Here is a 15,818-nt window from a genome sequence, read left to right on the forward strand (position 1 = left end):
AGTCAACCTCTTTTCCAAAGACCTTGTTGTCATGTTGTTTAGGGGCGTTGCATTAAGAGAGTTTACAGTTCCTGGTCCTGCCAATGATAAACTCTACTGTGGTTCTTGGTATGACCTGGTTACAACTCCACTCTCCGCAGATTGACTGGGCTTCAGGACAGCTACTGAAATGGTCAGCCCATTGCCATTGGCATCGTTTGGGGAGAGTTGCTGTTGGTACTACCAAGATACAGGTCGGAGGAGTGGCAGTGCAGTGTGCGGATTTTTCTGACAGGTTCTGTCCCTCACGGTCACTTCTTACGCATATACCAGGTAGTAAAAATTCCAAAGCAGATGCTCTATATAGGGGGTTTTTAACCTAAGACCATTCTACCGCAGATAAAACAGGCAGATGAGAGACGGTCTGTAAAGTGGAAGTTTTCCCCAGGGGACATGGTATGGGTGTCCACTCGGCATTTGGCCTTGAAGCAACCGTCACCCAAACTGGAACCTAGATTCATAGGACCATTCCCCGTGATCAGAAAGATCAATAATGTCACTTATGCGATTGATCTCCCAGCCAGTATGAGAGGTGTGAGATCATTCCATGTGTCTCTGTTGAAGTGTAGTGGATTCCTCTCCCCCCCCCCCCCCCCCCCCTGTGGTCTTTGATAACCAACTTGAATATGAGATCGAAAAGATTCTGGACTCTTGCTTAGTGCAAGGTTCTGTGCAGTATCTGGTCCTCTGGAAAGGTTATGGTGTGGAGGAAAGAGCTTGGGTGCCAGATTGTCGCTTGCGTGCAGAAGTATTAAAGCAAGAATTTTATGACTCACAACCTGAGAAGCCGGGTGGGAAGTGTCCGGAGTACACTCCTCATGGGAGGTACTGTAATGAACAGCGGAGATGCTGCCGCGTGGTCTAGTGACAGGGCGGCTATCTCCGCGTTCAGACCAGCGGTTTCCGCGCAGCGACACTTGGCTGGCTTGGCTGGACCTTCTAGTTCACACAGATGGAGAGCTACGCGTGCGCGCGCCAGGCGACAGGACATTTATACCAGCAGAAGGGGAATCAGCTGATCAGGCCGATCAGCTGATCCCAGCTGGACTCTGGATTGGCTCAGTGGCTCTGGCGGAGCTGCACAGCACTGCAAGTATATATAGATCTTGCTTGTCAGTTGCTGGTTGTCTGCCGTTGCGAATACTTATGTGTGAGCACTCAGACCTCAGTCAGATCCTACAGTGTGTTATAACCAGGTGGACCTGGGAATTCACACTTTAGACCAGTTCCAGGGTGTTGTGACCACGGACCTTACACCCAAGCTTAGGATTACTGTGTCATTACTGTGTTATACTTTAGACCAGTTCCAGGGTGTTGTGACCACGGACCTCACACCCAAGCTTAGGATTACTGTGTCATTGCTGTGTTATACTTTAGACCAGTTCCAGGGTGTTGTGACCACGGACCTCACACCCAAGTTTAGGATTACTGTGTCATTACTGTGTTATACTTTAGACCAGTTCCAGGGTGTTGTGACCAAGGACCTCACACCCAAGCTTAGGGTTACTGTGTCATTACTGTGTTATACTTTAGACCAGTTCCAGGGTGTTGTGACCAAGGACCTCACACCCAAGCATAGGATACTGTGTTATTCTTTAGACTAGGTCCTGGGTGTCGAGACCAAGGTCCTCACACCCCAGACTAAGATTGTGATTTATATCTGTTATGATCATTTGCTCGGGTGTTGCTGACCTGGCCTGCCCGACCCTTCTGGCTGTCACTCATCCCTTAAGTGTTCAGTCTGTCTGTACTACCCGTGACACTATTCCACCAAGTGTCAGTTAGCTGCAAGGACCTCTTGCTCTTCAGAGAGTCCTTCCTACAGTACAGCCAGTGGCCTCTCTCCCATTGGAGCCCCCTGGCTGCAGTACAGTCTGATTTCCAGTTACCAGGGGATCACTGGCTGCCAGATTATCTTTATCTCCTCTCTCAAGGAGATAGTCGCTGCACAGTCCAGGGCCACCTGCCCCTCAGGTGGTTCCTGGCCGAACTGCCCGTATCTCCCGCCTCTCGGTAGATAGCCTACAGTTACACTTAACACTTATACTTCATTAGGTGTCCAGAGGTTAGCCATACTTGTATTATTGGTAATTCTGCAGATCATCCATAATCAAGTATACATCTGTATTGTTGATGATTCTGCAGATCATCAATAATCAGATTCTCTCTGTGTGCTGACACCAATCGTTACAATTTTGCACTAGAAAATTTGTAACGCTTCAAGGAGGATTAAAGCAAACCTGACACGAAAAAAACCTTATGATATAATGAATTGTATGTGTAGTACAGATAACAAATAGAATATTAGTAGTAAAGAAGTCTCATATTTTATCTTCAGCTATATAGCTTTTTTTTTTTTTTTTTTTCCAAATAACAGTGCATCATTTTATCATATTTGCAGAAACCACAATCTGTCTTTTAACCACTTGAGGACCCACCCTTTACCCCCCCTTAAGGACCAGCGCTGTGCTGAGTGATCTGTGCTGGGTGGGCTCTGCAGCCCCCAGCACAGATCATGTAGCAGGCAGAGAGATCAGATCACTCCCCTTTTTTCCCCACTAGGGGGATGATGTGCTGGGGGGGTCCGATCTCTCATGCCTGCATGTGGCTGGCGGGGGGGGCAGCTCAAAGCCCCCCTCCGCGGCGAAATTCCCCCCTCCCTCTCCTACCTGCTCCCCCCCCCGGAGATCAGGGCTGCACAGGACGCTATCCGTCCTGTGCAACCAGTGACGGGACGTCCCCTGTCACATGGCGGCGATCCCCGGCCGCTGATTGGCCGGGGATCGCCGATCTGCCTTACGGCGCTGCTGCGCAGCAGCGCCGTACAAATGTAAACAAAGCGGATTATTTCCGCTTGTGTTTACATTTAGCCTGCGAGCCGCCATCGGCGGCCCGCAGGCTATTCACGGAGCCCCCCGCCGTGATTTGACAGGAAGCAGCCGCTCGCCCGAGCGGCTGCTTCCTGATTAATCAGCCTGCAGCTGGCGACGCAATACTGCGTCGCTGGTCCTGCAGCTGCCACTTTGCCGACGCGCGGTATGAGTGCGCGGTCGGCAAGTGGTTAAGCTATAAAACAGAGCAGAGCTAAAGTCCCATTGACCTTCCCTGCAGTAAAACCTTATCTGAAGTGTTCTCTCCCTGTTTCTTTGATGTATAAGTGCTCCAGAAAACAGGACTGTATTTGACCCAGTGAGTTGAATTGCTCAGAGAAGCTCCTTTGCATAGACAACCACTGAAGTTTTTAACTCTTCCTGTACTGGAAAACAATATGAGACTATTTTCTTTGCCAGTAATGTTCTATTTCTTAGCTGTACTATACATACAATTTATTATCTCATAAGTTTATTTTCGCTTCAGGTTTGCTTTAACTACATTGATAATATAACAACATGAACTACATCTTTTAATTATAAAACATCATAACAAGGAGCTAAATAAATGTATGTGTGAATTACAGCACCACTCCACAGCAATATGTCTACTGTAATGTGACCAACCTAATTGAGAATACGAAAGTATTAATGAGAGCAAGAGACTAAAAAGAAGATTGAGCTGAAGCAAGAAAATACCAGAGGTTCTTCTAAGGTAACAGTGTGCTGCAATGGAACGATGTTATTTCAATCAGTCAGAGTTCTGAAAAACTATCTTCAGGAGGCTATGTTAAGCGATGACCCCTGAGAAACTTTTACTTGCATAACCTTAGTATTTATTGTGGCAGCATTTGTAAATATCACTGACCTTGGACCATTCTCCTGTAGTTAGCTGCAGGGGACAATCCACTTTCCCACAAGGCTTATGACTAGCCGGTTTTTGCATCTGGCAGAGTTCTTCTGAAAGCTTCATAAAGCTCCCATCTGCCAACAACTGTTTGCAGCTCACTTTGCGGTTTTGGACACCTCCACCACACGTCCGAGAACACTGAGAACACAAGCACAGCATTGTTCAGGCCATCAGTATCACTTCAGTCACAAGGTATTGCAACTACAACTACACAGCACACAGCTAGCGTATCTTTATACAACAGCGCTGCTTGTCCAGACACCTTTACTGAACTGAATGGCATGCAGTCACATTTTTCCTGCCTGCTGCAGAGCAGCCATAAGATCTCATCCACACTACTGACAATGCAAAATAAATTAAAAGCAATACATCAACATCATGTTTTAGCAATCTGAAAAAGCAATCTGTTCATTGCTTTACAAGATTTCTAACCACAAGATAGATTTTTTATGCTAAACAAAAATGTTCTTCTATTACTAAGTACATTAGTCATAAGTGAGGACACTTGGGGTGGGACTGGATGGATTCTACAACATTATCTTCTAAGCTAGTGGTCAACCTGTGTGATGTTGGATCACAACCTGTAATGGTCAACCTGTGTGATGTTGGATCACAACCTGTAATGGTCAACCTGTGTGATGTTGGATCACAACCTGTAATGGTCAACCTGTGTGATGTTGGATCCCACAAAGATGTTCAACCAAAGAGGAAACGGATTCTAACAGGTTACTTTTCTAAAGCTTCTCAGCCACATTAAACAATTGACTGCATTTAAAACTATGTTAATACCAGAGAATACTTGTAATACTTTGCCATACTAATCCTATGTGCATACAGCTGTTTCCAACTTACTGGTCATCAGTGCAACACATGGATTAATCAGTGCTCTAAGGATATCTCCAAAACAACAAATTACTCACATCACTTGAAATCTATATGCAAACTGATATGCATAAAAAGAAACTATGAGTATATATCACAGGAATTAACATGAATATTTTAGAAAGCTAATGGTCCTCTTATGATGATATATGTCTTTGATCACAAAACACATCAGGGCATCTGCATTTTACTTATAATCACAATTACCAATCAGATGTAGATATCTTATTGTGACACATTGGCCACTATTGGTTGAAACTATACGTAATTTCCATGTTATATTTAGCCTGGATAATTACCTCTTGCGATTTGTCCATTTATGTGATATACATGGCAGGGCAAGTGTGAGATGTGCAATCTGCTTAAAGGACCACTACCGCGAATCATTTAATTTTCAGCCATCCCACAGTAGATATAATAAGTATATAGAATCCTTCCTGTGTCTTTTTTTTTTTTGTGATGGCCCTTTAATTTTACATAGATCACTGTAATCTGTGGCCGTCAGCAGGGCTGTTGAGTCGGAGTTGGAGTCGAGGAGTCGGGGCAATTTTGGGCACCCGGAGTCGGAGTTGGAGTCGTGGTTTCAGAAACTGAGGAGTTGGTGTCAGGAGTCGGAGTCGCATGATTCTTGTACAAAATCCATAGCCCTGTTAAGTATTAGACTAAGGAGTCGGAGTCGAGGAGTCGGAGTCGGGGCAATTTTGGGTACCCGGAGTCGGAGTTGGAGTCGGAGTCGTGGTTTCAGAAACTGAGGAGTCGGAGTTGGAGTCGGAAGATTTTTGTACCGACTCCACAGCCCTGGCAGTCAGTGCCTGACATAGCGCTGACGGACTTTTGTAACCAGCAGTAACAGCAGGGGGAGCCTTTCAGGTTTTGGGGGAAAAAAACAAACCAGATGGTTTAGCCCTGCTTTTATCAACTGCTGAAAACTGCACTGTACAGCTCACCTGCTGCCCTCCCCCCCCCATCATGACATGTGACAGCCAAGGACTACCGTACTCAGGCATCAGCAGGCTTTGAGGGAGACAGCTGTCAGCGCAGACTCTGCTGCACAATGAGCCGCTCTCTCCCTCTCCCTCATCCTTTCACTGAGTGTCTGACAAAGATGACGGGCGGCTAATGAGTTGCTCTGCCGTCCATCCCGCCAGGGCCGGCCTTTGATATGAGTGACCGGAGCGATCGCTCAGGGCGCCAGCTAGAGCCGGATTAAGGCTAAATGGGGCCCTAAGCAAAGTAACTGATTTGGGCCAACCACCCCCCCATATTAGAATGGGAAGATGCAGCTGCTGTGTGCACAGTAACATCCCGGACACACCGGGGCAGCCGCTCTACTGGTTGCTATGGGCAACAGCCCGCTTTCCTCTGCGGGTGCACAATGCATGGAATAGCAGCGCCAACGTGCAGAGGGAGAGATGAATGGCCGGGACATTGTCACTCAGGGCACCCCTGTAAAGAGGGTGCCAGTTATCACAGCAGGAGCACTTTCCCCCTGCATCTCCAGCCTGGCAATAAAAGAACGCTCTGGACACCGCCAACCCGATAGCCGCACCCCCAGACAGAATTACATAACCCTCCCACCACCACCACCACCACCGAACAACCAATTTCCTCCCAAACTAGACAGCCACATCCACCATGTAGCCTCCACCCCCGTAAATACGGTAGTCCTGCAGAGAAGGGCAGCCGCAGTGGGGGAAAATGACAGCACCAGATGACTCTCATTCACCTATTGCGATCCAAGCAATAGAGGTCCCATCATCTGGAGCACATCTGTCTCCATTAGAGTGCCACTGCTCTGTTACTACTACTATTACTACTTCCTGTCTGATCTGAGAATCAGGAAGTTCAGAGCAAGCGGCAGCACCGTAGAAGAGACAGATTGGTTTCGGGTGATGGGACCTCTATCGCTTGTATCACGGATAGGTGAGTGGGCGTTTGTCATCTGCTGCTATCATTCCTGCCCGCTGCAGCTGTGGTTCTCTGTGGGAAGGGAGGGAGGAGCGGGCAGCGGCAGAGCACACAGTAGCAGGAGAGGGACCCAGGAGGAGAGCCCGGCTCTGAAGACAGTCAGCAGCGGGCGGCGTTCTTTGACAGGATGGCGAGGGCTGAATTATGTGCTTTGACTCCGAAAGGGGCCCGAAGTGACTGCTTCTGTTGCCTGGTCGGTAATCCGGCCCTGGCACCAGCTATCAAGGGCGCATGCGCCCTGTCGCCCCTCGCCGCACTGCTGTCTCTCCCTGCGTCCTCTCCGTCTGTAATTAGAGCAGGACTACAAGAACATGGTCGCCGATGTCCACAAATGCGGACAATCGGCGCCCATTTTCTTTTAGCTCAGCTCTAACTACAGATGGAGCGGAGGCGGCGGGAGAAGAGTGACGTCGGCGCTGGAGCGTGGAAGTCAGGTGAGTCAGTCTCTGCCCGGCCCGCTGCCACAGAAGGGGGCGGGGTTGACTGGGGGCATACAACCTACATTGGGGGCATACCACCTACACTGGGGGCATACTACCTACACTGGGGCATACTACCTACACTGGGAGCATACTACCTACACTGGGGGCATACTACCTACACTGGGGGCATACTACCTACACTGGGGGAAGCTATGCTACTACACTGGGGGCATACTACCTACACTGGGGGCATCCTACCTACACTGGGGGCATCCTACCTACACTGGGGCATACTACTACCTACACGGAGGGCAGCTATACTACTACACTGGGGGCATACTACCTACGCTGGGGGTATACTACCTACACTGGTGGCAACTATGCTACTACACTGGGGGCATACTACCTACACTGGGGGCATCATACCACCTACACAAGGGGCATACCACCTACACTGGGGGCATACCACCTACACTGGGGCATACTACCTACACTGGGGCATACCACCTACACTGGGGGCATACTACCTACACTGGGGGCAGCTATGCTACTACACTGGGGGCATACTACCTACACTGGGGGCATACTACCTACACTGGGGCATACTACCTACACTGGGGGCAACTATGCTACTACACTGAGGGCAACTATACTACCTACACTGGGGGCAGCTATGCTACCTATATGGGGCAACTATACTACCTACACTGGGGGCAACTATGCTACCAATATGGGGGCAACTATGCTACTTACACTGGGGGCAACTATACTAGTTACCTATACTGGGGCAACTATACTACCTATACTGAGAGCTACTATACTAGCTACCTTTACTGTGGCAACTATACTACCTATGCTTGGCTACCTACACTGAGGGCACCTACACATGAGATCCTATACTGAGGGCACCTATACCTGGCTACCTACCTACCTATGCTGAGTCTGAGGGCATTTTTTGGGGAGGGACGCACCACAGCTATAACGAGTGTTGCAAATTGTTGGTGCTATATTATAGGCCTGTGTGTGTGCGTGCGTATGTGTGTACATGAGCAAAGAGGATGGGGGGGGGCACCAAAATCTGGTTTCGCTCTGGGTGCAGTGAAACCTAAGGCCAGCCCTGCATCCCGCGGCTCTCCCCCTGATGACGTACGACTCATTGAGCCGCTGTGAGCAACTCCTCAGCAAATGAATTATTACACAGCGGCTCAATGAGCCGTACGTCATCAGGGGGAGAGCCGTGGGATGGACAGCAGAGCGACTCATTAGCCGCCCATCATATCTGTCAGACACTCAGTGAAAGGAAAGGCACTGATGGCCACAGATTACAGTGATCTATGTAAAATTAAAGGGCCATCACAAAAAAAAAAAAGACACAGGAAGGCTTCTATATACTTATTATATCTACTGTGGGATGGCTGAAAATTAAATGATTCGCGGTAGTGGTCCTTTAAGAAAGCTTTGCATTCATTCCTTTTAAAGTCTAGTACCTGTTGACGGCATGTGAAGCCACTTGCAGATAATGTGCAGCACAGATTTCCCATTCCATTGCATTCCCGCAGTTACGTACATGCAATGCAACATAATGCCCACTGTGAACCTAGCCTTCAAGGAATCCTATAATCTCTTCTCATCCCATTCAAGCTGTGATGTTTGCAGTAGAGCACTGGCATTATTCAAGCACTAATTAGCAGGGGCGTAGCAATAGGGATTGCAGAGGTTGCGACCGCATCGGGGCCCTTGGGCTAGAGGGGCCCCGAAGGGCCCTCCCACAACTGCAGTATTAGCTCTCTATTGGTCCTATGCTCATAATAATCACTTCTACAGATACTTAGAATAGTGGTAATCATTAACAAACTGTTCCCCAATCCTTTCTTGCACCTCTGACAGTGTAGTTGCCATTGGCAGGTTTTGGTGCGCCGTATCAATTGTTATGTATAGAGTGCTTGGGGGGCCCCACTGTAAAACTTGCATCGGGGCCCACAGCTCCTTAGCTACGCCACTGCATTAGTATGTGTTTCATGTTTGCCATATAGCAAAATATATGAACAAAACAACAACACAAGTGCAGATGACTTAAACATGTATCCTATAGTTGTATATAGATACCTGTTGCCAGTCCTCCACATGCCAGGCTGGAGGACAGTCTATCTGGTTGCATGGCTGGAGTGCTGAAGGCTTTTTGCCACTGCAGTCTTGTTCAGAGTTGTTGCTAGACTCAGTCAAGCCAGAACAATGCACGTCTCTTGTTTGTATTCCTACTCCACATGTAGCAGAACATCTGCTCCAGGGTCCAGTCTGCCACCTGTTTAAAAATAAATATGCACAGCTATTGTATATGTTAGACAGACAGACAGAAAGAAAGAAAGAAAGAAAGAAAGAAAGAAAGAAAGAAAGAAAGAAAGAAAGAAAGAAAGAAAGAAAGAAAGAAAGAAATGGACATGTGCACTTTTGTTTTCTTTTCACCTGGACTGTCTCTTTTAAAGTGGACCTGAGCTCTTGCACAGGAGAGAAGGAAAACATAGAGAAATGCACCTTGTATGTATTTAGAGAGTTTAGCCTGTCTAATTCTATCTACCCCCTGTATCAGCTGACTGCCATGGCAGATAAGGCAGATAAGCTCATTTGAAAGCACAGGATGTTAATATGTCTGCTTCCATGAATCAGGAAGTAGAAACAGTGCAGATTTATTTCAGGATTTGTATCAGCTGTTACAAAGAAATATTTTTCTTTAAAGGTTATTATGCTGTTGCGTATCTTTTAGAGCAGAGAGGAAGTTCTGAGTTCAGGTCCGCTTTAAAGCTCATAGAAGTTCTTAACAAATAAAAAAGAAAGTGATCAGATTTAGGTTCTACACAGTCAAGGAATTTATTACTACTTTTATTAGTTTTATACTTGCTAATAGAAAAGTAAACAAATATGGAAAGATGTCCAAAAAAGAACTAGACTTATGTAAAAAGAAAAGGGCAGTATGCTAAAGGCAGTAACCCAATACAACCAAAGCAAGCTTTTCATCAGTGGACTGAAATCTGGCTGCTATGGAGTAAAGCACTTTGCACATCATCAATGCTCCCCAAAAGGTCCAGCACAGTGTGCCCAAGTAAAATGTGTCCATTACTCATGAAATTGGTAATCACTACACAACTGCAGATGAAAATTGATATCCCTGATGTGAGAGAAATGTATCTTTCCAGCACTCAGAGTAAGCAATGAAGCTTGAAGCTAAATAACACTACCAACGCTCGAAACACTTGTCTGGAAATCTGTACCAATGTTCCTAACCTTTACCATTACGTTATTTTATAATGCCTGGCAGCTTGATTACAGAAGGCAAACTGTTGTTTGCTCCTCAGTCTTGCACATACGGAGGAGTTTGCCCACACAATAAATGCTTATGGACGAGTCTTCCAGATCTTGTTCACTCCAACGTCGTCTTCACTCCAACGTCGTCTTCCAGATCTTGTTGGCCGACCTCCTGCAATTGCAACCCCTCCTGCCCAACTTGCTCTGGGATTTGGGTTTCCGAGTCCTCCTCGGACTCGCCTTGTATTTCAGTGCGCGGTGCATTTCCCACAGTTAATGGTTGTGAATCCGGGCACAACATTTCTGGCTGTTCCTCCATTGACCTTTGAAAGGTGGAAGTTTGTTGGGCTGGGAATAGCTCCTGCGAATACCCCATTGTGTCCTGAGGTAATTCATCGGACTGGTTATCTGGCAGTTGTGTGCGTGGTGTCGCTGCCGGTTGTGTCAGCTTTGTGCCCACTGGCTCCTTGTAACTGGCTGAGGACTCGGACCTCGTGCGTGATGTGCTGGTGCTGCTTAACCCACTGCTGGACGCTTGAGAGGTCATCCAAGTAATTATCTGGTCCTGTTCTTTTGGATTTGTGAGGGTTGTTGTCCTGGACAACATGGGCGGTATTGAGTGGGTTTTCTTGGGTGCTCCCCTGTGGCCTGTACGTGAACCGTCAGGGGAAACACCTCTTCCCTTGCCCCTCCCTCTTTCACCGGATTTCTTCCTCATTTCACTTATCCTTAAAGTACACGCTGACTGGCAGCAGTACAGTGGCAGTACAGAAATGCTATACAGTGGTGGGTGAGCGGTGTACCACTATTCCCAGCAGCGACACAGAGCACAATGCTATACAGTGGTGGGCTGAGCGGTGTACCACTATTCCCAGCAGCAACACAGAGCACAATGCTATACAGTGGCGGGTGAGCGGTGTACTACTGTTCCCAGCAGACACAGAGTGGCAGTAAACACAATGCTATATAGTGTGGCTGAGCAAGGTACACAGAGTGGCAGTAAACACAATGCTATATAGTGTGGCTGAGCAAGCGGTGTACTACTATTCCCAGCAGACACAAAGTGGCAGTAAACAGAATGCTATATAGTGTGGCTGAGCGAGCGGTGTAGTACTGTTCCCAGCAGACACAGAGTGGCAGTAAACACAATGCTATAGTGTGGCTGAGCGAGGTACACAGAGTGGCAGTAAACACAATGCTATATAGTGTGGCTGATTGAGCGGTGTACTACTATTCCCAGCAGACACAAAGTGGCAGTAAACAGAATGCTATATAGTGTGGCTGAGCGAGGTACACAGAGTGGCAGTAAACAGAATGCTATATAGTGTGGCTGAGCGAGCGGTGTACTACTATTCCCAGCAGACACAGAGTGGCAGTAAACACAATGCTATATAGTGTGGCTGAGCGAGGTACACAGAGTGGCAGTAAACAGAATGCTATATAGTGTGGCTGAGCGAGCGGTGTACTACTATTCCCAGCAGACACAGAGTGGCAGTAAACAGAATGCTATATAGTGTGGCTGAGCGAGGTACACAGAGTGGCAGTAAACACAATGCTATATAGTGTGGCTGAGCGAGCGGTGTACTACTATTCCCAGCAGCGACACAATGACTGGGGGGACCCTGGCTAGCGTGGCTGGAGCGCGAACTACCCTGCCTGCCTACCCAAAGCTAAACCCACAGACAAATGGCGGAGATATGACGTGGTTCGGGTATTTATTTACCCGAACCACGTGACAGTTCGGCCAATCACAGCGCGTTCGGGTCCGAACCACGTGACCCGTTCGGCCAATCACAGCGCTAGCCGAACGTTCGGGGAACGTTCGGCCATGCGCTCTTAGTTCGGCCATGTGGCCGAACGGTTTGGCCGAACACCATCAGGTGTTCGGCCGAACTCGAACATCACCCGAACAGTGTGATGTTCTGCAGAACCCGAACAGTGGCGAACACTGTTCGCCCAACACTACCAGCAACTGAGAAAAGTTGTTTATAGAGTGGAAGGTTGTTGCTGTGACCCCACAGTCCAAAACAAAAAAATGGCTGCCTCATTACTGCATAGAGCACAATACAATATTACAGCTTAAAGGTGCAGTTGTTTAATTTGAGCACCAATTCTATAGCCAAACTCAAGCACTGGCTGTTCGTTTCAGGACAATTTTATTTGTGTACTGGTGTTTGCCTATTTTCTAGTTGTGCACCAACTTTTAGTTCTACAGTGTAGTTGGGCACTGATGCTCAGCTAAACTCTGGTCTCCTGCCTTTTGTGTCCCCACCTCTCCCTCTAGATTGTAAGCCTTTGGCCGGTCCTCCTCCTTATGTCTCCTACCTGATTATGCGCCTCCATTACCGTACACCCATTCTATGGATCTGAGTGAACTCTTGAGTGAACTTGACTTGCCTAATCTCCATGCTCCATCCAGTGGCTGACTAAGCATTACCTTGTACTCATACTGTGCTGCGTGATCTGGTTTGCATGTATTCCTGTATTGTTGTATTGCTGTATGTCACCCCTAAATATTGTCTATAACCTTAACTAATGTCCAGCGCTGCGTAATATATTGGCGCTTTATAAATACAATAAATAAATAAATAAATAAATATGCTCTGTCTATCAATTTCACAGTGAATTGCAAGTGCTCTGCTATTCAATAGGTGAAAGAAGACCACAGAGGGTGAGTATCATCAAATGCCACAGGTTAGGGGTAGGTGTAGTTTTAGGAGGGTTAGTGTTATGGGATGGGGTAGGGGCAAGTTAGCATACCAGTTAGTTTTAGAAGGTTAGGTTTAGATATTTTAGAAGTGGTTTTCCTGGGGGGATATTAGGGCTAGGAGTTGGGATTCAGAAATCACCTTTATTCAGGGATGACCTGAAATAGCACAGAAAACCTGACAAGGTATCATTGTAAAGCCATTAAAAGAATATCGTGAACAGCACATTACCAATGTTCTCACTGTCTATCACCCTCATCCATCTCAAATTACTTGGTGCTTCTTATAAATTTACGCCCCACTACATTGGTGCAAAGAAGCTTAGTGTTTTTTTTGGTACTTTGGTGAGCAGAGGCAGTGTTGTGCATGTGAATATGTACAATGCCACCTGGTCCATCAGCCTAAAGTGCAGAACCTGCTAACCCAATGTGTGGAGGAGATCCCATTAAAAAAAACAAAAACATTTAGTTGAATGAAATGGAGTCACCAAAGCACAGAGAAACCGATTGAGAATACAGTGTAATGTCAATAACTCATCTGTCACTGCAGCTTAACCTTCTGCTAAGCGTTCTGGCTGTTCTTCTAGTATCACAGACACATTAGCAACTCCAGTATAGTTAATTTGCTGCAAGTGATGTCACAAGCATTAGGATCCTCTCCCAAGACAGACGTCAAGCCTCTGTTTAATAGTCTGACCTTTACACGTAGACACAAATCATGTTAGGTTTATGTCTTTACTGGGGCATTTTCCTTTCCTCTTGCGCTGATCCCTCTAATATAAAGTGTTCTAAAACTATGCTGTGAGGGGGGGGGACCCTCTTGTAGAGTCTGCAGGCTTTAGGACACATGACAAAAGATCTCACTTCTGCAGGCACGTAAGAAATGTTAGGCACCTTAATAAGGTCAAGCTCACTCCAACCTGAATTGTCGCAAATTCTTTCTATTTTAAGAAAGCAAACTCTTGTGCACCTTAACAAGCTGTTCATCAGAAAATGAAACATAACTTTTGGTAGACATTTTACATGAGCTGCTTTAATAAAATAACAAGTGTGTGAAAAAGTTATAGGCATTTTCATTAAGCAATTTATGTTTGAAATATGAATTAATTGTACAATAAAAAAGATGTTTTGAAACAGAATGACACCATTGATATTGGTAAAAAATTAGCTAGCATCCCTGTGAGACCCTCCTGATGTTGTAATTAGGCATCCAATGACATGTATCAGGGGCGCCTTCAGTAATAGGCAGTACAATTGGGGCCCCATGGCAGCAGCGGGACCAAGGCCACCCACCAGTACTACCGTTCAGGACCATTTATTATGTTGGCACCGTGCTCTCTGGTGCCTGGGCCAGAAAGCCTCCATTGCCACCTCTACATGCCCCCTCCGCCCATCCCTGGCCAATAGAAGCAGTGTTCAACACTGCTCTTCCCTCTCCCTCTCCTCTAGTCCGGCCCTTTCTCAATAGCAGCAGATGCACAGGTACAATGTTTACCTCGTGTGGTGTCTCATTGCACTGAGGTAACGGTTGTTGCCTTTCATGTGTCTGAGTTACCGGTTGTTGCATTTTATGTCGGAGGTAACAGTTGTTTCATTTATCATTTTATGGTCATAGTGGCTGCATTTGCCACTTTGGGGTTATTGTTGCAGCATTTGGCATTTTACTAAATAGTATGCTAATAAATAATAGTATCACACAGTATCTGCAGATTTATTGTCTGCACATCCATGATGTCAATATCCCATTTCACCACATCTTGGCGAAAACGCTGCTTTCTTATGTGTTTAAAGGAGTTATCAGGCAAAAAAAAATGGGTTTCACGTACCTGGGGCTTCTACCAGCCCCATGCAGCCATCCTCTGCCCACATAGTGACTCACTGCTGCTCGAGTACCCCGCCTCCAGCTAGAGGGCCGCATTGTGTACATTTTTACGCACTCCCGCTGATGCAGGAACATCAACACATACATTTTTACGTGTTGATGGTTCAATGCGTAAAAATTTACGTATTGAACCACACTAATGCGTAAAAATGTATGTGTTGATGTTCCTGCTTCAGCGGGAATGCGTAAAAATGTACGCAATGCGCCCCGCCGACCCAGAGGTCGGCAAAAACAAAACTAGCTGGAGGCGGGGGACTGGAGCAGCAATGAGTGACTACAAGGGCACAGGATGGCTGCATGGGGCTGGTAGAAGCCCCAGGTAAGTGAAACTCATTTTTTATTTATTTTTTGCCTGATAACTCCTTTAAGGAACATTGTCTAATTACCCTTCGGGTCACTTTGCCCAACTGTTTTGGGAGGAAACTCTGGCCACTTCCTCACTGTTACATTAGTTAGCTGTTATAGTGCACGTGATGTCATGCCCATGCCCATGGCATGCTATGAGACTACCCCTTGTCCCCTGTACTCCCATTAGCTGGCATCACGGGGGATGGGGGGCACCACAGGTTTTCTTGCCTGAAGTGACTAAAAGGCTAGAAGTGCCCCTGACATGTATTTATGTTTGCAGAAAAATGTATCTCCTTTTAAAGAGGAGCTGTCAGCCATACTATCTCAGAAAAAAAAACATTTATTATTGTATAAATACTTGCTCTACTTACATACCATATGTATTGCATTATCCACATTTTGATCTCAGTGAGTTTTATATAGTAAATAAAGAGAATTCTGTTTCTGTCACTTTCCATTTTGGAATCCCTGTGTCTGAAGCCAATCCTGA

At 46.6% G+C, this 15,818-nt stretch overlaps 1 protein-coding gene across 3 annotated transcripts in view; it reads right to left on the minus strand.

Annotated features, from left to right (window-relative positions):
• Window positions 1-15,818, minus strand: part of ADAMTSL3 (ADAMTS like 3) — a 697,881-nt gene that overhangs the window by 123,421 nt on the left and 558,642 nt on the right. For all 3 annotated transcript variants that reach the window (XM_068275326.1, XM_068275328.1, XM_068275327.1), the window contains 2 exons: window positions 9,198-9,393; window positions 3,778-3,957 (listed from right to left, as the gene is read on the minus strand). In XM_068275326.1, the coding sequence (XP_068131427.1) occupies window positions 3,778-3,957; window positions 9,198-9,393 (376 nt within the window). The remainder of the gene's footprint in view (window positions 1-3,777; window positions 3,958-9,197; window positions 9,394-15,818) is intronic.

Source organism: Hyperolius riggenbachi, chromosome 3 (genome assembly GCF_040937935.1).
Source record: "Hyperolius riggenbachi isolate aHypRig1 chromosome 3, aHypRig1.pri, whole genome shotgun sequence".
NCBI lineage: Eukaryota > Metazoa > Chordata > Amphibia > Anura > Hyperoliidae > Hyperolius > Hyperolius riggenbachi.